The 21,966-nt window shown below is 38.7% G+C and overlaps 2 protein-coding genes across 2 annotated transcripts in view; one reads left to right on the top strand and one right to left on the bottom strand.

The window, feature by feature from the left end:
• The window catches only part of LOC141428124 (dehydrogenase/reductase SDR family protein 7-like), a 12,686-nt gene extending 12,221 nt beyond the window's left edge, over window positions 1–465 (bottom strand). The window contains exon 1 of the mRNA XM_074087890.1: window positions 379–465. The gene's annotated coding sequence lies outside the window, so the exon portion shown is untranslated. The remainder of the gene's footprint in view (window positions 1–378) is intronic.
• Nipped-B (Nipped-B cohesin loading factor) lies at window positions 226–21,966 on the top strand. Its single transcript, XM_074087884.1, has 27 exons — window positions 226–334; window positions 683–801; window positions 1,288–1,456; window positions 5,725–6,311; window positions 6,393–6,604; window positions 6,692–6,926; window positions 7,049–7,210; window positions 7,297–7,484; window positions 7,569–7,806; window positions 8,273–8,520; window positions 8,674–8,919; window positions 9,077–9,295; window positions 9,950–10,132; window positions 10,912–11,658; window positions 12,264–12,584; window positions 12,665–12,803; window positions 12,890–13,014; window positions 14,899–15,133; window positions 15,609–15,763; window positions 16,097–16,361; window positions 16,866–17,056; window positions 17,614–17,810; window positions 17,898–18,021; window positions 18,279–18,425; window positions 18,698–18,891; window positions 19,432–19,606; window positions 21,373–21,966. Exons 2-27 carry the CDS (start codon window positions 735–737, stop codon window positions 21,550–21,552), a joined length of 5,949 nt encoding a protein of 1,982 aa, XP_073943985.1. The 5' UTR covers window positions 226–334; window positions 683–734; the 3' UTR covers window positions 21,553–21,966.

Raw genomic sequence — 21,966 nt, 5'->3', positions numbered from 1 at the left:
ACTACACGAACTTCGAGTTTAGCAGTAGGCTTTTAAAAACACTGACGGATCAGCGGGATTGGTTGGATATTTATTTTATAAATTAAACTTATCCTAAATTAAATTTATTTAATTTTTTAACTATTGCTATTTATCAACATATTATGATTGATTGTATATTCAATGAATTGTCTGCTTTGCAGAATTTGGGACGCTACGCTAACAACATTATGCTGATTTTATATGAGTCAATATGGCAACATTGGTTCACGATTCCGTGATTATCTAAAATGTTGGAATAATGTTTGATTTTTCCGGATCTAAGTATATTTTTATTAATTAACATAATGTTTCAGTGAGTATAAGTCGATTTCATATAGCAGAAAACAGTTCACTTACGCTTGCAAGACTTTTTCTACGGAGCACTGGGAGTGTCGTTCAGATGCGCTGACCTTCGTTTTGATGCACAACGCACAACAAAGCATCAAATTGACGGCTGCCCCATTTTCACAACAATCTTTGGATTTGTTGTTATATTTGTGGAATGCATTCCTCATGATAAATCGCCATGAGATTAAATTAAGTTCATTGTGTAAAGTGTTACGTATGTGGAAAGTAAAATGATAATGGCATCAGCGACTACGCAAACATCGCCTGGTGTGTGTTACAGTACGACAGCAAAGACTTTCTTTTTACCTTCTAGGCTAGTGTTAGTGCTACTGGGAAAATAATTTACTCCAAACTTAATAATCAAGATGAATGAGAGGGATATCCCAAGTGTACCGATTACAACTTTGGCAGGAGTAGCCAGTTTGACGGATTGTAAGTACAGTAATGTAACCGTATTTTTAATTTTTGTATGTGGGATCGTAGTTTGCCCAACTTAACCTTAAATCTTCTTAAAAATTAGGATTTTTCGTTCAATTCGTCTGTAAGGATTGATTATTTAGTGATTTATATAGTACTTTCATGGTTTTTGACCAATGTTTTATTAGTAATTGGTAAATTTTTTATGGGTATCAAAACCCAAACTATACTGTCTAAAAGATTACTATTGTTATGTATAATTTTTTTTATTATTGAAATAACCAAAATGTTAGGCATTTTTCATTAATGGATCATTTATGTTTATGCTTAGCTTGTCAGAAAACAATTATTAAATGTTAATTTCGTTTTTCACCCATAACTATATGACTTCAATATAGTTTTTTTTTTTTTCATTTAGATAGTATTCTTCATTGATAGTGTTTATTTATTTATATTATTTGTAGTCAGGGTTGCATTAAAACAATTTTATTGTTTTCTCAGTATTACCAGTGTTGCCGCTTCCCACACCTTTACCATCAACCCTTAACAATAAATCTCAGTTGTTTCACCCCCGGGTTGCAGAGGAAGCTGCAATTTTGCTTGCAACTCGTGATGATAATTTAGTAACACTGCTATTGCAGTCACTTATGCAAACATCAGTGGAACATATGTGAGTATTTGAAATTAATTATGTGTTTTTGTTTATTTTATAGATAACAGATGTCTACTACATGTTGTTTTTTCTTATTTATGACTAGAATCACTAAAATTATTTTTTTGCCAAAAAAGAAATGTTTGGGTCATTCTAAGTTAAGAGTTATGTGGTTTAGAAATGACCAAGCATTGATTTAGAATGACCTATTTGTGTCTTAATTGTGACCTATGAAATATACTCAGCGGCTACCTATTCTGCATATATTTGAGGGCCAGATTTTTTGCCGCTCAGTATATTTATAAACTTTTCCTTTTTTTGCTTATGTTAATACTAAATAAGTAATAAATGGGACAAATAATTTTATGTTTAGACCGAAATTAAAATTATAATTGTATTAATTTTCTTGTTGAACAAGATACTCTTCTTGGCTTTGGAGGTTACTGATAGCAAAGGAACATTTTTTTTTATACACATTACATATATACCTTATTATACACATTTTACTGTAAGAAATATTTTGCCAAATTGCAAAACAATTTGGTATTTGGGAGCAGCAAGTTTATGGAGAAACTAGCTGTTTTCTGCGTTTTCATCTGCAAATATCTTATTTATGGCTATTCTGTGAATATTCCATGTTTATCCAACTTTTAACCTATTTGTGTGCCATGTTTATCGAAATCCTTTCAGCCTTTTGTGCAAGATTGCATAACAAACATTCAAACTATCACATTTATATTATTACTGGCATCGCGCATCTGTGGGAACTATTATAATTTTCTGGGAACTATTTCCAATTTCCATAAGCAATTTTATTATGATCTGGTTGAGCGCATTAGGTGTGATAGATAAAGTGAAGGTCAAACATACCTACTCACTTTCACGTTTATAATAGTAGTAAAGATATTAAGGATGATGTAAAATCCCCACCTACCTGCAGACACCAATGCCTTAAGGAAACATTCATATATCACTCACATTAAGTTCTCTCAACTCCTGATGGCAAAAAATCTTTCTTTGGCTTTATCTTAAACTATATATGATTAAAAAAAACTTAATTGTTATTTAAAACATTTCACAATAATACCCAAAATTTATAGGTAGTTTAAGAAACTAAAAAACATGTTTTAATCGTAACTGCCTAACTGCTCCATTACCAGGCCATGGAAACAACCTTTAGGCAAAATACACACTAAGCCTTTTCTAAAATAATAAAATATTAAATTTAAAAAAAATCAATAAACCCGACTGCCAAAACCAAAAGGAAGAAAATAAAGTCTAGTGGTCTAGAACTCTTGTTAAGTAGCTAATTTAAAGTTCAACAGTGGGGACCCATTACTAAGAGTTTTTGAGTGTCACGATTTAAATGGGTCCCGACTGTTGAACTTTAAATTAGCTACTTAACAGAGTTCTAGACCACTAGACTTATTTTCTTCCTTTTGGTTTTGGCAGTTGGGTTTTTTGATTTATTTAATTTAGTATTTTATTTTAAATTTTTTTGATATTTATGTGAAAACGGTAGATTAAAAGTATTATAACCCGTTTTTTATTTTAGAATGGACTAATTCTTAGCTTTCATTTGATACCTATATTGTTACAATACATTTCTTTTTTCATTCATCCACCATTTTTTTTTCGCAGACGCCATGTTGAAATATTATTTAGTTATGACAAATCCAATGATACCTCATATATGTTAAAATCCGTCTAGCCGTTTAGGCTGCAGCGAGGACCAAAAAAAATGGATATACATACCCACATACATACATACATAAATATATACATACATACGCTCGAAAAACATAACCCTCCTTCAGGTAGTCAGGTAAAAGAAAAAAAAATATGACATGGCATTATGTTGTAATGTAATGTCTTGGACTTGGAATTCCATTGCCTGCCTGACTGATGGAGCAGTCTGACCCTGGATACCGTTCTTAGTCTGAACACATGGCTAGGTTACATTATTCTTTTTTGAAGTTCCAGTGTCTAGCTTTGGACTCCATCATCAGCATATTAGCACCATATTATTCCGTTGTAATCACATTTATGGTATACTTACCATCACAGAAATATTGTTCCCAAATGTTTCATTTGCTGAACTGTTTTATGTCCCAACTCAAAATTTTCTCTGAAACCAATATTTTTAGGTCTTATAGAACACAGCATGTTAGGTTAGGATTGTTTTATGAAAGTTCTGAAAAAAATGGTTTCAGAAAAAATCGTGAGTTGAGAAATTAACATGAAACATTTGGGAATAATTTATTGCGAAAAGACAAAAACCCAGAACTATATGCATAATTGCCAAGTTTCAAATCAATACAACAATAAGAAATGGGTGAAAATAAATTTAAAGATTCTATTGCAATGCTAGTACATAGTTATAAGTGAACAGTGGCGGATTTATCCTAAGGCCCAGTAGGCCCGGGCCTAGGGCGGCAAATTGAGACATAAAAAGTTACTATGATGGTAACAATGCTGAGAAAGAAGCAGCTGATACTAAATACATGGCCTGGGGCCTAGGGCAGACAATACTGCAAATCCGCCACTGCAAGTGAAGGTAGTCCTAACCAAATAGAGCTAACCTTAGTAGGCTCTCATGTCAGTCAACCAATTGACATAAACTTTGTTGATGGGCCATTTACACCATTCCAGTAAAGTTGTGCCTGTTACATTTCACTACACAGCACTTGATCCGTCACTTTTAACTAATTAGCGGCCCCGCAATGTATTGCTACTGGTGCACCAGAAGGGTAGTACAACATAAATAAAATCAAAGAGTAGAAGTTCAATGACGCCTCCATTTTTCCTCAATAACTGTCACACATTTGCAGGTGGTAGGACCTTGTGCAAGGTCCGCCCGGATTGCTACCACCATCTTGCTCGCTAATCCTGCCGTGAAGCAGCAGTGCTTGCACTGTTGTGTTTCGGCGTGGAGAGTAAGACAGCCGGTGAAATAACTGGCACTTGAGGTATTCCATCTTAGGCCTCTAGGTTGGCAACGCATCTGCAATACCCTGGTGTTGCAGTTGTCTATGGGCGGTGGTGATCTCTTACCATCAGGAGACCCACTTGCTCGTTTGCCATCCAGTCGAATTAAAAAAAAAAAAAAAAAAACATCTCAATTTTCGTTTCCTTTTGATCCGTGTCCTACTTTATAGTCTACTAGCCGTTACGCGCGACTCCGTCCTTGTAGAATTCTTTTACCGCTATCCCGCGGGAACTATGCAATTTTCCGAGATAAAAACTATCTAATATCCTTCTTCGGGACTGATACAATCTGCACTTATACCGAATTTCATCTAAATCGGTCCAATGCTTTAGACATGCTGATGAAGTAAAAAACAAACAAACAGACTTACAAACTTTCGCATTTATAATGTTAATGGGATAGCTGCCCGCCCCGGCTTCGCACGGGCATTTAATAAAAAATTCAAAAAATGTATTTTAACACACACACGCATACATACATATTTTTGCATATATCTATATTTTTGCGTCGGCTTAAAAGAGTAGGATTATAAAGAGAGTTTTTTGTTCTTGATGATGATGATGATATGATGATGATGATAGTGATCATGATGATGATGATGGTGTGTTCTGCATAGTCGTAGTACATTATTTTGTTCTATCATCAATAGTTTTCGCAGCGCACGCGATGTAAGGAAATTTTAGGTCATTTTTTACACCTTGGCTAATTGGCTTACATTATTGGAGTTTTAGTAAGGATATTAATTTTTTTTAAATATAATATAGCCTATGTCACCCGGGGATAGTGTAGCTCCCGAACGGCCAACCTATTTTTTAAATTGTTCTAGTAGTTTTGGAGCCTATTCAATGCAAACAAACAAACAATAAAATCTTTCCTCTTTATAATATTAGTATAGATTATTTATGTATGTAGATTAAAATATTGTATTTATTCTAAAAAATTGCCCTTTGAAAAAATTATATTGAAGGGGAGGGGCTCCAGCCATATCTCGCGATATCTTACCAGGAAAGGGGGCTGAGCCAAAAAATCGCCAAAATCGCCTCACATAGGTGTCATAGAGTCCAGTTCTCAATCATCAGTGGACTTCACCATAGACCTTAACCCCCTTTCCAGTTTAGGAATATTTTTATAACACCGTGGATACATGGAACTGAACTATACTTTTATTTGTAATTCCAGTTACAGTTATGGCTCAGCAGATATGTTGTCTAAAATATCTAAAAGGCTCATGTATTACTAAATAGATATACATATTATTGGGTTCATATTAAATTCATGTTATAAATGTACTTTTCAGAGATCTCAAGGATGAAAGCATACCAAACGCAGTTAGCCCTGCTCCTCAGCAACAGGCAACACCAGAACTATTGAAAGCAATTTTACATGTGAACCCGAATGTGTTTGACCAGCAACAAAGAAATCACTGGAGCAACCATGTCACCTCAAAGTTTAATGGGATGTCACCATCTGCCTCATACAATTATGCATCACACAACACTGCTCATTCAAGTCCTTCTTCACTCGGAACAGCAGTTCACTCTACAGGCATTCCAAACCAACAACTGCTAGCTCCACCATGTCAGTCATCACCGCATGTCAATATGGGCTCGCCACCATCACAAGCCAGGCCTGGGAGTCAAATCAACATCACTGCCCAGAACAATGTGTCTCCACTTTGGAACAGTGCTAATTCTTCCACTTATACAAGTCCTATGTCAAACACATCCTGTTCAAACCCTCAAAACGGCGGGTTTTATGGTAGTTTAACACAGGATAATCAAACTAATTTAAATGAAGAAAAAGATCCACTTTCTATGTCACCTGGCAACTTAAGTGACCAGCAAAGGTTAATAATGCAATCTCAAGAAAAACCATTCGAACAAGGTACATAGAACATAAAAAATGAGGTTACTGAGATTTTTTTTAGTATTCAGCTTGATGACTAAAAAGTATAATTTGTTACAGACGGTAATGTGGTAACGGGACAGTCGCCTGCGCAAGCGAGTGTGGCGCCCTCGCCGCTGCGCCAGGAACCACAAGTGCCTCAGCCGTCGATGGGCGCGCCATACGCGCCGCACAACTTACCACAAAACACCACTCAGGAGAAACAAGAACAACCCAAGAACACCAATATGATGAACAATAGATACCCTGTTGTGAAACTCGGAAGATTACCTGTAAATTATACATTCAATTATTATTTTCATAGATTTGATAATTTACTGATTTTCATACCATGTATTTTGATATTTTTCATTTTACAGGAAGGATTGCTGAAAAGGCATGAAGTTTCTGGTGATGAGAGATCTAGGAAAAATAGTACAATGGAGTCTGATTCTGATGATAATGCTCCACTCAAAGCAAAAACATCAGTAAATATAACTCCACCAGTAGACAAGGATAGAGAAGCAATAGACATAGCTAGAGAGAAAAATTGGGAAGCAGTGAAAAGGAAACATGAGGAAGCCAGCAAAAAAGAAGAAGCTGAGGCATCAATAGGTATAGTTAGAATTTTATAATAATTTTAACTAAACGAAAGCAACTGTAATGACATGCTGATAAAATTAATGTTGGTAAATATAATGTAAGCAAGTATTAATTTTTTAAGTATTATGTTACAGTACGACCAAAACTGAGAAAAGTAGAACGGAGATTAGTACCTGTTTTAGAAATGTTATCAGTGGATGAACTTATGGAGACAAACACTTATCAACGCTTTAACAAGCTTATTGAGACTGTGTTTGAAAGTATTGAAGATGATATAATTGTAACTGACGAAATGGGTATGTAAATGCATAAATGCGAATGTTACATATAAATGCGTAAGTATATAAAGAATGGTTAACTGAATGGACTAATTCTATTTTAGAAGGAACAGATATACCCGAAGATTTATTGCTCCCAAGATATCAACTGCAGGAATTGTGTTCAGAAGCAGCAAAGCTGAAGAACCTAGGTGCTATGGAAGCTATCCCCTCCGATCGTCTAGTGAGGTTATTATCAATACTGGAGAAGAACATAAGGGCTGCTGAGAAGATGTCACTAGTTGGTGATCCTGTAAGTAACTAACCTACTTATTTTTTTTCTTTTGACACATCAATTAATGATGAATTTAATGTAATAATATTGGTTTTTCAACAGGAGGACAGCGAAGAAATGAGACAAATATGTATAGAATCAGCATTAGAGAGGGTTATGTGCGCTTCTGATTCTTGCCTTACTGCTTTGTACATAATGACGTCGCCGAGTATGCCCAAACGTATATTCCTAGAAGATGTTATTGACAGGATCATAATGTTCATAAAATTCCAACTTAACAATACCATTTACTGTGTTTACGATCCAGTCTATAGCATTCAAACAACGTCTAAGAAGAAAGGTTAGTACCAGAAGCTCAAATACATATTTAAATGTTAACCCATATTTGACTTACTGACCAATTGTAAGTTATAACTGTGTCTCCTAATTAAATATCAACTATATTGCAATAAATTAAAAAGTAAGAATAGTTAATAAAATATAAATATTTAACCACATGCATGCTTCATAAACTTAATAAAATACATGCAAATAATAAATGGATATATCCACAAAAAGCCTCTTGAAATCTTTAAAGCCCACAAAAAAAAATGGGCAACATGCTTTGCCAACATATTGTACTTATCTTCTAATTCACTTTTTTTATGTAGACTTTTGGCTCCTGTTAACTGAAAAAAAAAAACACTTAGTACAAAAGCTTAGAGTTCCCTAAATGTTAAAAAGATGTAACAACCCTGATATTAAAACTTGGCTAGGCTCGTGATGTGTAGATATTTTATAAAATTTGGTCGTTTATCTGTGTGTAGTGGACGGACGGAAGCGGCGTGGCGGTGGCGCGGGGAACGCGACGCGGCGCGGCGCCGGCGGCTCAACGCGTGCGACGCGCGAGCTGTACACTCACGCGCACGAGTGCGTCACGCTGCTTGCTGAGCTTCTAGCTGCGCATCAGTTAACCGATACGACTGTACTGCACGCCTCCACTGTCGGTGTGTCACCGTTCTTTGTCGAAAACATCAGTGAGCTGCAACTTTCGGCATTGAAGCTCGTTACCACGGTCAGTAACGTTTCCACTTGGTATGAATATGTACATGGCTGGTATTTGTAGAATTTTTACTATAAATGAAAGAAAAAGTGTTATATTTATTCTGTTTTTGTTGTTTTCCCTAAACTCGAGGTAGGTATCATGTTATCTTAAGTATGTTTACAGATTTTTACAAAGTACGAACAACATCGGAGGCTATTACTTGAAGACATATTGGCGTCCATAGCGCGCATACCTAGTTCCAAGCACAATCTGCGCTCGTTCCAGCTAAGCTCTGACCAACACATCCAGATGTTGACAGCTCTAGTATTGCAACTGGTGCAGTGTGTCGTCACTCTACCGGAGACACTGTGCAAATCGCAAGACAAGGATAAAAACAAAGACAAGCAGTCTACTGAACATGATAAAAAAGTAAGAATAAGAAACTACCAAACAAATAATTAATTAAGATACACTATTTTCAGTTCTACGTTTATTTTTAAGTTTATTACAGTTCTCTGACTAATTAATATTGGCCATACATTGATGTTATTTAGGCTACCAATACTGACTCTGTGTAACTTTACAGAGTGCGGACAAAGATCTAGTAATAATATCCAAGTACGAAGCCGCGATCAGCGTGGGAGGCACGTTTCTTACATCCTTCTTGAACAAATGCCGCAGCCGCAACGAGGAAGTAGACTTTAGGCCGCTGTTCGAGAACTTTGTTCATGATCTACTCACCACCGTTAACAAGCCAGAGTGGCCCGCTACGGAATTGCTACTCAGCCTACTGGGAACCATGCTAGTAAGTTTTAAACAATGCCCATACTGTAGCCACGAATGCCCCACACGAATGCCACGTAAACAAATAAAATTGAAAGGCTTCATTTCGGTCCCGGCACTGGTCACAGTCCTCATCCTGGTTCTAGTCTCGTTTTTTTTTAGCCACAAGTCTGCGAGGATATGCAAATTAATCCATCAGAGTTTCATCACAATTGGATGTATTGTATGATATAGAAACGTAAAGCCTCGTAAGGCCTATTGTACTCAATTTTAGACATGAATGTAAGCAAATGTATTTTTTTCCTGAATGACATTGAGATAAGTTAATACACTGACCCCCTGTTTCACCCCCTGTTTCATACATTGATTAAATTTAATTGACGGATAAATGTGATGCCGTCTTTGTTTGTTTTGTTCGAATAGACGGATACATATCCGTCAATTAAAATTAATCAATGGGTGGTGGCCCTTAGTCTAGTTTTCCTTTAGATCGATAAAAATAGGTATTCAAATTAAATGGTTAAGTTAAGGCGCGCGCGGCGCCTTGATACCTGGCGTCCCTGGCAGCCGCCCCGGTCGCCTCTCCTAAAAACGGCACTGCTCATGCCGTGGGGTACCGGACGCCGGCAATCGGCACGTAGTTACTAAGACTACACCCTCGTGTCGTATAATGCAGGTGAAGTACATGTCGGACAAGTCTATGGAGATGTCAGTGCGGGTCGCATCGTTGGAATACCTGGGTTTGGTGGCGGCGCGGCTGCGACGCGATAGCGTCACGTCGCGCGCCAAGCTCTCCACCATGGACGCCGTCGTGCGCGACATACGCGCCGAAGAGGAGAAGGATGGAAACCACGGACAGGTAACAGAGTGGTATTTACATTGCCGTATCTAGGGCTATTTTTCAGGGGGGGGGCCTGACCTGAATTTTTGTGTGAAGATATCAAAATAGATAGAAGTATTATAGAATTTCGAATCAGTAGCCCAACATCCTGGGGTAGGCACGGCCCAATAGACCCCCTCCCCCCGCCCCTATATGGCGTATATAGGGGGGAGGGGGCTATTATATTATATGGGTAGTTATACCGTGAGGCCGCCACGTCTATCTCGTCTTAAATGACAATTTTTGAGCATTTCGACTCCAAGATGTAGTACGCCTAGTGGCTTGACCTATAGCCTCTTAAGCAAAGGATCGCGGATTCAAACCCCTGTTCGCACATCTTGAGTTTTCGGAATTCATGTGCGATATTTCATAAAAAAATTACCATAAGCTTTACAGTAAACAAAAATGCCGTGAGGAAACCTGGGGCCGTATTGTCGCGTTAGACTTTGTACTCGGAATCACGGTCGTTTTCACCACTTCTGTCACACTGTGTAGGATAAGTGTAGAAAGAGATGGTGAATGCCATCGCGAGCGTTTGACAGTACGGCCTCATATGTACAGTCACCAGCATACCTGCCTAATATTGGTGCTGGTGACTGTACCCGCGAAGCAATCGAATGGTGTGTGAGACTCGCAAGTGCACCTGTCAAGCATTGATTTATTTAAAAGTCATTCCCTTATGTACAATCAATCAATTTAACAGGTTATATCCCATTTGTTGGAGCTGCAATCAAAATAGCATATTTAATTTCTTCTAGAATGTTACGGAGGGGCTTGATGAAGATGAAGAAAGAACAGAATTCTTGCAGCGAGTGCTACTCGATTATTTAGCGGTTAACGGCCAAAAAGATCCAGCTTGGAACTGCGCAAGGCACTTCTACATTACGCAGTGGTTCAGAGATATGGTCGTCCAGCCCAAGAGCTCGTCGCCCACGAAAAAACCTAAACATAAGTCTAGCAAAAAGCGGCACAAAGATGAAACCAGCGACGAAGATTCTGACGATAACGACAGCGACAGCGACATAAAAGAGTCTAAGTCGTCAAAACACACGAGCGCAATCGTCTCTGCTGAAAAGTTCAAAACTATAGAGCGGCGGAAAACATTTTTTCTAGAAAAAATTAGGCCGTTCCGTTACCAGGGCGGCACTCAAGTGCAAGTCATGCAATCGTACATAGATTACGGCGGAGCGGAGTTGATATCGCAGTACTTGGCGTCGAAGCGTTCGTTCTCGCAGAGTTTCGACCGTTACCTAAGGAAGATACTGGTAATACTGTGCGAGAACACGATCGCGATCCGTACGAAAGCGATGAAGTGTCTGGCTCTGATCGTGGAGGCGGACCCGGCGGTGCTGGCCCGTCAAGACATGCAGATCGGTGTCAACCGGTCCTTCCTCGACCAGTCCACCGCCGTGCGGGAGGCCGCCGTCGACTTAGTCGGCAAATTCGTGCTCAGCCGACCCGAACTCATTGACAAGTATTATGGAATGCTCTCCAATAGAATTTTAGTAAGTTCTTTTTTTATTTATATAATTTAATTTGTAAGTTTATATTTATACTAGCTTTTGCTCGCGGCTTCGCTCGCGTGGAATTCGATTATCGCGCGCTTTTACCTCGGGAGCTATGCATTTTTCCGGGATAAAAAGTAGCCTATGTCACTCTGGCCCATAAACTATCTGTAAACCAAAAATCACTTCGATCCGTCGCTCCATTTCGACGTGAAAGACGGACAAGCATACACGCAAACATACAAACACACACACTTTCGCATTTATAATATTAGTATGGAAGTATGGATTTGGATCTAATATTGTTCACCCAATTCATATCGTTGATTGACTTGAAGTTTGGTCTATGTATGTAAATCCAGTATTTAGGTACTCGCAACTCTCATCAACACTTCCACTTTTCTCCTACAGAAGCATTAGGCAACTCGATCCCATATCTACATTCTAAACTCTTGTTGCCATCGCCGATAGCCAACTGTCTCGTCTCGCTTTATGTTTGCGACTGACTTCCTTTCTTACCAGTAATTAATGGTACTTAACATAACATAAACTGAGTAGGTGATTATGATATTTTCTGTTGTATAAATGTTGAAACTTTTTTTTAGGATACAGGTGTATCAGTTAGGAAACGAGTGATAAAAATACTTAAGGATATTTGTACAGAGTGCCCCGAATTCCCCAAAATACCAGAGATCTGCGTGAAGATGATAAGGCGAGTGAATGACGAAGAGGGTATTCGGAAGTTGGTAATGGAAGTATTCCAGAACATGTGGTTCAGTCCGTGTCAGAACTCAACGAGGCACGGAGCCTTGGACATTACTGCTGCGGCCGCGGATCCGCTGACTAGGAAAGTGTTGAATATAACTGACGTGGTCATATCCTCAAGAGATATGGGGCTTGAATGGTTCCAGCAGTTGTTGCAAAGCGTAAGTTAGAAACAATACTAAATTCATTCTCCATTTCTGTTCTGTATCTTCGATTTTCTTATAAATATTTTTCATTCTAGTTGTTCAAACCAAAAGAAGACAAGGACGACTCGACTAAGATTATCTACCAACCGCCTAAATCGCTTTTATTAGCGTGTCAACAAATTGTTGACTGCCTTATTGAAAACTTACTACAGTTAGAAGAAAATAGTGTGGATGGTAAGATAAAATTAAATTAGCACAATTTATTATTATTATTACATGAACTATTATTTAATGTTTAAATTAATTCTCTTATTTCACAGGAAGTGGGTCATCTCAGCGTATTCTCGCGTGTCTTTCCACGTTGCATTTATTTGCGAAAATTAGGCCACAGTTATTAGTTAATCATGCCTTAACGTTACAACCGTACCTGAGTTTAAAATGTCAGGTAAGTAAAAAGTCTAAATTTTTAATTTAGTAATTATTTTCATTCATTTTTAAGTATTTATGTATCTCTTCTGACTAGAGTGACTACGAGTGACCTTTAGCAATCCAGTAAAAATGTTCCCAAGACTTACTAAAAAGCAGTTCATGGTTTTTTTATGTAACAAATCTTGCATCCGCAACATAACAAACTAAAACTCACAACATTTATTGACAACAAAAACATACTACATCACAACAAAAACACAGTAACATAAATAGAAAAGAGAAAAATTAGAGACGTTGTGCTGTAGTGTGATGCCAAAAGGACTTAGCTCAGCATGTGCCGTAGCCCTGTTATTAGAGCTGCAGCCCCTGATGATAATAAGGTTCATCATCATATCAGCCATAGAACGGTCACTGTTGGACATAGGCATCCCCCATAAGGTTGAAGTTCATTAATATGGACCTCAGCAAAGTAACGCCTAAAGCTTGTCCCAGAAAAAAATGACGCTTATGTTTGCTGGAATTGTGTACCATATTTTAACCAAAAAGTTTTGATATTCATGTCAAAATGTAGGCTGCTGCATATTATTTCATCAAAAAAGACCTGAAGCTGTCGCATTCATAATTTTGTAATATGTCGTCGGTTCAGGAAAAGTTACACGAAAAAATATTGTACTAATAGGTTAAATATCGAGGAGCTTCTTCGAAAAAAGTGGCATTGGAGTTAAAAAGTCATTGTGAATCGTATCAAGGGTGTTAAAACGGTTGAGGGAAGCAGGCGGTATTCGACCGAAGACTGGGTTTGCTAACAAAACTATAGATAGAAACATCATTCTTCGCGATGAAAAAGAAGCTTACCCTTTCCGTAAGGGACTTACCTAAAAAGTTCAATCCTCGAAATCCACAGTACAAAGAAAAATAAATCTATAAAGACCTATTAACAGTCTAAAGTGCCTAATACAAATGCGAAACGACAAACTGAGGCAAAATCCAGATCTAGAATACTTTGCTCAAGATTGGCGAAAAAAAAAATACTGTGTAGTTATGGATGACGAGACATACTTCTAACTCGACTTCAAATCATTGCCCGGACATCACTATTATTCGGGGACAGATAACAAGACCTTCAGTGAAGAGTTTAAAATGTTAAAAGCGAGTAAATTTGCAAAGACAATCCTCGTGAGGTAGGCGATTTGTTCATAATGGCAAACGGGGCATAACATATTTTGCTAAAGGAACTACAAAGGGCGATATATATCTAACCGAATATCTTATGAAACGATTGCTACCATTTATAAAGCGGCATAATAAACCAGGCCTCCAGCACTACATGAAAAAAGGAATAAAGTGGTATAATTCAAATTATATATAATTTGTTCAAAAGTACCAGAATCCCATTGAAAAATATTGGGCTCGTATGAAGGAGAAGCTCTTGAAACATAATAATAATGCCACCTTGGTTGATAACTTCCAATGCAAGTGGAACGAAGGTTCCAAATTGATAACCGATGCTGATGTACGAAACCTAATGGCAGGTGCAAAGAAAATGTAAAAAAATTGAATAAATTCATCTTCAAATTAGCCTGTTAAAATAATATATAAAAAAAATACTATATTTGTAGCATTTCCGCTTTTAAATTATAAGAAGCGTCATTTTTTTTTCTGGGACAAGCTTTAAATCAGCTTTGCTTAGTTCGAGGCCAGGTCAAGTGGTGTTATTTGTTTCAAGATGTTTGTTTCTCGCTTTTCGAGTCTCGGGCCCATACGTTCCGGTCTTTTGGGAGGTTTGCGTGGGGATTTGGATCCAACACGCAGAGGCTCCTTGGAGAAGTTTGCTGTTGCTGTAGCTCTGCTGGGACCTATTATTACTATTATCAATCAATAATGAGTATGGTGTGTGCAGAACCAATACGAGCAGCAGATAACGTCGACGGTGGCGATGACGCTGGAGCTAGTGGTGCCTCTGATGGAGCACCCGAGCGAGGTGTTCCTGGCGCAGCTGGAGGAGGACGCCGTGAAGCTGATCCTGCAGCGCGGCCAGCTCGTCATCGCCGCCTGCATCGCGCTGCTCGCCTCTATTGTGAACAATCTAACGCGCAACTACAAGCTCATCCGCGACGTCTTCAACAAGTACCACGGTCAGTTAATACAAACTACAGATCTAGTGCAATGATTTTCCATTGTATTTGATTGTATTTATCGTGCTCTCTCATATACCTTCAGTACCCATCGTACAGTAAGCGGTAGAAGCGGTAACGGTGCTCAAAATTATGTATCTACACATGACTCTACTGCCCAAGTTATAAGAGAGTGAACATGAAACTACCGTGAGCCTCACTCATTTTAAATGATAACAAAACAGATCGGAACGAATAACTCACGATTTCAGACGTGAGTTATCCGTTATGTTATCATTTAAAATAATAAGAGAGTGTTCACCACAACTGCACATCTACTTCTACTGCTGACTGTACATCCGTTTTGACGTTTGAATACTGTATCAATTGGACTCACTCATCACTCATTTGATGCAATAATTGATTGACACTTCGGGTGCCGTCGTATTCCAATTGATAAAAATAAAAAATCATTAATTTAAATTTTATGTTTTAGGTATACTGTTACAATGGAAATCAAGCTGGCAGAGAAATCCGGACATGACAAAAGCATTACACGCGAGACCTCACTTTCGTCGGTCTCTCTTCATAGTGGGTCTCCTGTTGAGGTATTTCGACTTCACGGACGCAAAAGTGATCGAAGGACTGGCGGTAAGGGGCATTATCTTGAAATAATGTTACAATTATTTGTGTATTTGTATGGCATTAATCTTTATATTAACAAAACCAAGTACAAATTATAGACATCAGGAAAAAGTAGTGGTGATGTATAATTCCACTGGCAACACCTTTTTATACAAATAGTTCTGTGCCAGTGAAAGTTTGATGTAGTTTTCTTCTTCCCATGAGGCATGGTATGCTTAAGCCTTGTTAAAAATGGTAATGAAAATTAGTAGATAAAACGCGTAACAAGTAAATAAAACGCGCTGGGTAGAACTTTAAAAATCATGTGACATGAAAATAATATTATATTTGTTTCAACAGAGTGACATCAAAGAACAACTGTTCTCGACGTTAATGTTCTTCGTCGGTTTAGAAGACGAGGACTTTGTTTCCCACACACTCAAAGCACTTGGCTCTGTGTGTGTGAGGCATTACGAGTTCATGTTGAGGCCAGAACTGAAAGAGTTCTACCATCAACTGCTCACGTCAGATCTGGCACCTATAGAGATGAAAGCGGACGTGCTAAGGAACGTAGAAATGTATCTACAAGAGGAGGAACAAAGGATGATCAGGCAGGACAAAGAATGTGAGTTAATTTTATTTAAATGTGTGGATAATTGTAGATTGTGGAACTGTGTGAGGACTATTCAGATTGCCATTGTTTTGGCAGATTGCTACTAAACACAAAAGCTTGCACTGTTGTGTAATCACTAATCAATCAGCATAGCAGATGAAGCAGCCGGGGAAATATAGGTGCCATACATTAGTGATCACTTACAAATTTTGACCAATTTCATCTTTGCATCTGCATTCCGTGAAAATTTAGCACCTCCTCGATTGGACCACGTGGCCTAAGGACCATTTAGATACAGACTCTAATTTGAACAAGCTAGCGTAGGTCACGTCATTCTATTGTAATATTTATAATTTACCAGCTGTTGCCCGCGGCTTCGAACATATCTACATCTATCTATCATAGATATGATAGAGTATTAGAGTTCATGTATCGATGAAATATCTGATGGCGACTGTACATACATTTCGGAATTAATTTATATAAATTCATTACTAACGCAACAATTTCTACCAGGGTCAAAGCGATCAAAGATGGAGAACCTGAAGGAAATGGGCGATGTTTCGTCCGGCATGGCGTCGACGGTGATTCAGCTGTATCTGAAGGAGATCCTCGGCGCGTTCCTTCACACCAGTACGGTGGTCCGGTCTAGCGCCATGAAGGTGGTGCAGCTCGTGCTGGCACAAGGCTTGGTGCATCCTGTACAGGTAGGCAAAGGCAACAACAGAAACATTCAACAGTACAGACGGGCTCCATTTCAACTGCAACGTAACCATTACTAACTGTCCATACATATAAATTGCAGCCAGCGTGCAGTTTGCCCGCAGTTATGTTGCAGTTTGTATGCAGTCCGTCTATACTGGCCCATACTGATATTACAGCAGGCTATACTGAGAGCGTAGGACGCGGTCGCGAATGACGGTTGGGTCCTGCTACATAAGCATACATTTTTGTGTTATTGATAATTAATATTGTATATATGTATGTTAAAAATTTCATATAATTAAAGAAAGCTATTCAAAGAATGTTCTCGGACCAATAGGACTACTCTTGCTGAGATGGATCAGTTCCATCCTGCGAGTTATCTTAATTTTAGTCAGGTATATGATATATATTTAGTTTAATTAAATAAGACTAAGTTACCTAATTTGGATGTTAATCCGCAATAAATGTTTCTGAATTTGATTTGTAGCATGCGCTACTGTCGCTTGCCGCCGGCGTGGACTACAATCAGCCGCTCACCTTTATTTGTTTGTGATTCCAGATTGTACCATATTTAATATGTATGAGTACAGATTTGGAAGTGACGGTATCTCATACCGCCGACAAACACTTACAAGAGATAGACAAAAAATATCCCGGGTTCATCCATATGAAGGCGCAACTAGGAATCAAGCTGTCGTATCAGTTACAGAAGATAGTACAAAGCGGCCCCAAAAACGATGTTATTCGAGGATTTAGGTATAAACTGCTTTAATTTTACTTAACAATTGAATTTCATTCAAAATGTTATACATAATAATTAACTAACCATGCACTTAATTCCAGGAAAAAAGACCAAGACGAATTGCCGTCGTCTCTCAATGGGTTCTTATATTCATTGCTACGGAACACGCGGCCACAGAGGAGAGCGCTGGTGTTATCGCTACTTAAACAATTCGACGATGTTTCCGTAAGTCTCTTATCTTTATATATTTACCTCCTTACGGCCACGGCTTTGCCCCATTCTAGAATTTGCTATCACGGTGATATTTCGCAAAATCCGTCCAATTTCCTATTCAACGCAATAAAGGAACATTTATAGTAAAATTTCAGCTTTATATTTTTTGGCTGGCCTTTTATAAGCCAATTAATCGATCAAGTCTTTTCTTTTTGTATATTACCTACAACATTTTAGGATTCATAAATAATGTTTTATTTTATTCCCAGACTGCGCCTTTGGATCAAATGTTGTACCTGGCAGATAATTTAAGTTACTTCCCGTATCAAGTACAAGATGAACCACTTTTTATAATTCATCACATAGACATCATTATTTCAACATCTGGATCAAATTTACTACAAGCATTTAGAGAGGTAACTAATTTGTATTCAACACGCTCAAAAATACGTAGCATGATATCTAGCTGTAACTATTATTTGACACCTGTCTTCTGGACTATGAACCGTTTATTCACATTACTGCACATTTTTCATATTTCACTAGTTACTTATCTATTTTGACAATACTGCTAATACAAAGAAAAAAAAAATAGCAATTGAATAAATACGGAAGTACTATTCGTGTGAGTAGCAATCATCAGATAATCTGAACAGGTTTCTAATACCTACTTATTTAACGTCCACAGGGTTTAATAAATACGAACGTGGAACAAAAAGACGGTTTGGACGAAGAAGAAGATGAAGAAGAGGCGGAGGCCCTGGTGGCACGATTGCCTGAGAGCACGCGGCCGTTACGCGACGCCATGCGGCAGGCGCGCGGCTGCCTGTTGCTGCTCGTGCTCAAACAGCATCTGAAGCAACTGTACGGGTTTACGGACGCGTGAGTACACCTCAAACCTTGCTGCTTAAGCCATGTTCCCGAACTTTAGCTTCGAAATACCTTTGTGTTGTTTTTTTTGTACCTAATAATATTGTTGTCTTGTGTTGTGAATAAATGTATTGTCTTTTCTTTCTTTCTTTCTAAATATTCCTTATAAAATCTAGAAGATTATTTGCACGTGTAACAACACGCTACTTGCATGGTGAAATCATAAAATTGAAAAAAAAATATATACCATGAGTTAACAAGAATCATATATGTAAAACATATTTTCATAAGATTGTAAACGGAGTTCATGCGCAGATGTTATTTGTCCAAATTTAATGTAAAGAAGAAAAACTTACAAAAAAGTACTTGTAGTACAATATACTATACTACCAACTGGCAACATTTGGCACTGGCAGCAGGTAAGGTTGTCAGCTAATTAAATCCTAACATTCATTGAAACTCAGCTTGTGATTTCATCTCTTATTTATATCATTAATTGTAGGTAAGCGTGTTAAATGTGAACTTTTTGTCAATGTGAATTGTTTGTTGCAGTAAAATAAACCAGTATTCGCCGTCAGAGAGCGTGAAAGTGTACGAGAAGGCAGTGTCGCGGCGGCACGCGGCCGTGTTCGAGCCGCGCGCCACCATCGCGCAGCTGCGGCACGCCGAGCCCGCCGGCGAGCTGGACGAGCGCGGCCGCCGGCGGCTCGTCGACGACTACCTCGAGGTAACCTCGCCAAATCATTCACAAACAACATGGGAATCAGACGATGTTTTGTTCTACCTAGAAGGGCGTCCGCTGCGTTAAGCGTGTGCACGGCGCGGCGTGCTGTTTCATGTCATCTAAAAGAGCAGCTCATCCGTCTCGTGCGGCGCTGCTCTATTAGATGACATTAAACATGCACTCGCTTAACAAAGCGGACGCCCGAATAGAATAAATAGTACATTTGTAGAGTTTAAATGCCGACCCGAAGGGGAGGCCATCGGTAATACGAGTTCGTCTATTGCACTTTTGGCAGAGACTAAACATTGTGATTTTCACGACCACTGCAAGGAAATAAAAAGCATTTATCACAAAACAAACAATAACAATCCAAAGATGCGTTGCTCCCGCCGTGTATTTTTCTTACCTTTAACTTTCTGTGAATAATTGGGTCGGTATTTCCATTTCGGTATTATCCGGGCCGGTAAAGAGTGTCACCTCTCCTGCCGATTTTAGTTTTTCTTTTTTGACATAATACGGTATTTGACAACTTCTGAATTTGCCATATCTTAATATTATTGTCAAAATATAGATATACAGACAGTGTTTAGCGAAGAGAAAACTTAAATCGGTTGAAAATTGGATTTATAGCGTTTTTTTGAAAAATCTGCCTACCTCTACCTACCTAATCTACCTGTCTCTTTCTCAAACGCTTTTCTCTATGCAGCAAGTATGGCACTACTGGCGCGTGACGTCACATGCCAGTATGTCTTTCTCTGTCTAATCTTGAATTTCAAACCTTTATAACTTTGTTATTTGTAAAGGTAGCTTAAAAATTGTTTCTCTATTTGATTTTTAATTTATAAAACATTGTGTAGTTTTAATTTATAAAACACATACAAAATAGTCAAATACCGTATTATTTGCAAGTCGGACATAACGAGGTTGAATACTCACGCACTGAGCAGCCTGGCTGTTCAGCCAGTGCAATACCGTGCGCAGCAGGCTTAAAAACTGAATCCGGTGGCGTTTTTCATTACTTAAAAAAATTAAAACATTTTGTACATAATATTATGCGTTTAAGAAAAAAAACAATAATTTATTGAATCACGCGCTACTTTGCCGATGTCCATATCAATGAACTAAAAGAAACAACACCAAAAAAAAACACATCATAAAAGTCATAAATGACGCACTCTCATTAGTCAATTAAATTTCACATGCAGCAGACGATTACTTTTGATTGGTCCGATTGTCGTTTCAGCACGCCGGGAATGAAACTCTTAAATATATTTTAAAAACTCGTATCGTACTATGAAATACATATATTGATACGACCTGTTATTGTAATTTGTTACATCGTTGTCGTGTTTTGCGAGCCATAAATGAGTCAGCTGTTAAATGTACATAGGCAGTTTTGTGTACTGGATTTAGGTTATCTATAGTCACATTTTCGAGCAGTGTCGTGAAAAAATATGTGAAATCGGAAGGCTAGAATGCACTCGTCGCATACCTACCACAATCTACAGCACCGCCGATCAGAACGGTCTGGCCGGCTAGCGTGTGTGATGATAAACCCTGATTCTGTTCTTGTTGTCTGTGTTATGCCGCATTTTCAATCTCGTTTGATTTGCGTGGTGTATGAACTTGTTGCCTATCTCGGCTTTTAAATAAGTTTATGACTATAACGAGATTTCTGGCTACATCGCGAGTGTCTGTACATTGAGGCCCATACATAAAAAAAATCTGTCTTCTGTTTGAATTTATTACATTATCCTATTTTTTCACAGTTCAAGCAGCTAATGCTGAAATTCGACCCCGAAGAGGAGGAGGACGAGGAGTTTACGCCGGGCGGAGCGGCGGCGGCGACGGGCGCGGCGGCGGCGGCGAGCGCGGGCGAGGGCGCGGGCGCGGCGGGCGCCAGCGGGCACCAGCCGCCTGCGCCGCCCGCGCCGCCGCCCGCCACCTAGCGCCAGTGAGCGCGCCACAGGACACAGTGACGTGATACAGTGCTCGCGGACGACCGAACCGACTCTCAAATTACTAAAATTAGATTTTTTAGACTCGTCCGATTTTATTTCTCTAAAAAGTGATTTATTTTCTCAATTTTTTATTTATTTAACGAGGGTATGCGGTGTACGTTAATAAACTGAAGTGCTGCGGCCGGGCGCGACGGCGCGGCGGCAGTACAGAAGGACCGCCGCGCCGCCTGTACAGAGGGGTCCCGCCGCGCCGCCGCCGCGCGACGCGCCCGACACCCCGACTCCGAACGGCAATCTTAAATTCTTTATATAAGTTATATTTGAGAAACTCGATTTTGTTTATTTTTAAAGTCTTGTGTGTAGATAATTTTTATGAAGAATATAAAGTATATACTGTAACTA

The sequence above is a fragment of the Choristoneura fumiferana genome, chromosome 5, assembly GCF_025370935.1.
Source record: "Choristoneura fumiferana chromosome 5, NRCan_CFum_1, whole genome shotgun sequence".
Taxonomy (NCBI): domain Eukaryota; kingdom Metazoa; phylum Arthropoda; class Insecta; order Lepidoptera; family Tortricidae; genus Choristoneura; species Choristoneura fumiferana.
The sequence above is the reverse complement of the archived record's forward strand: the minus strand, read 5'-3'. Positions and strand labels throughout refer to the sequence as shown.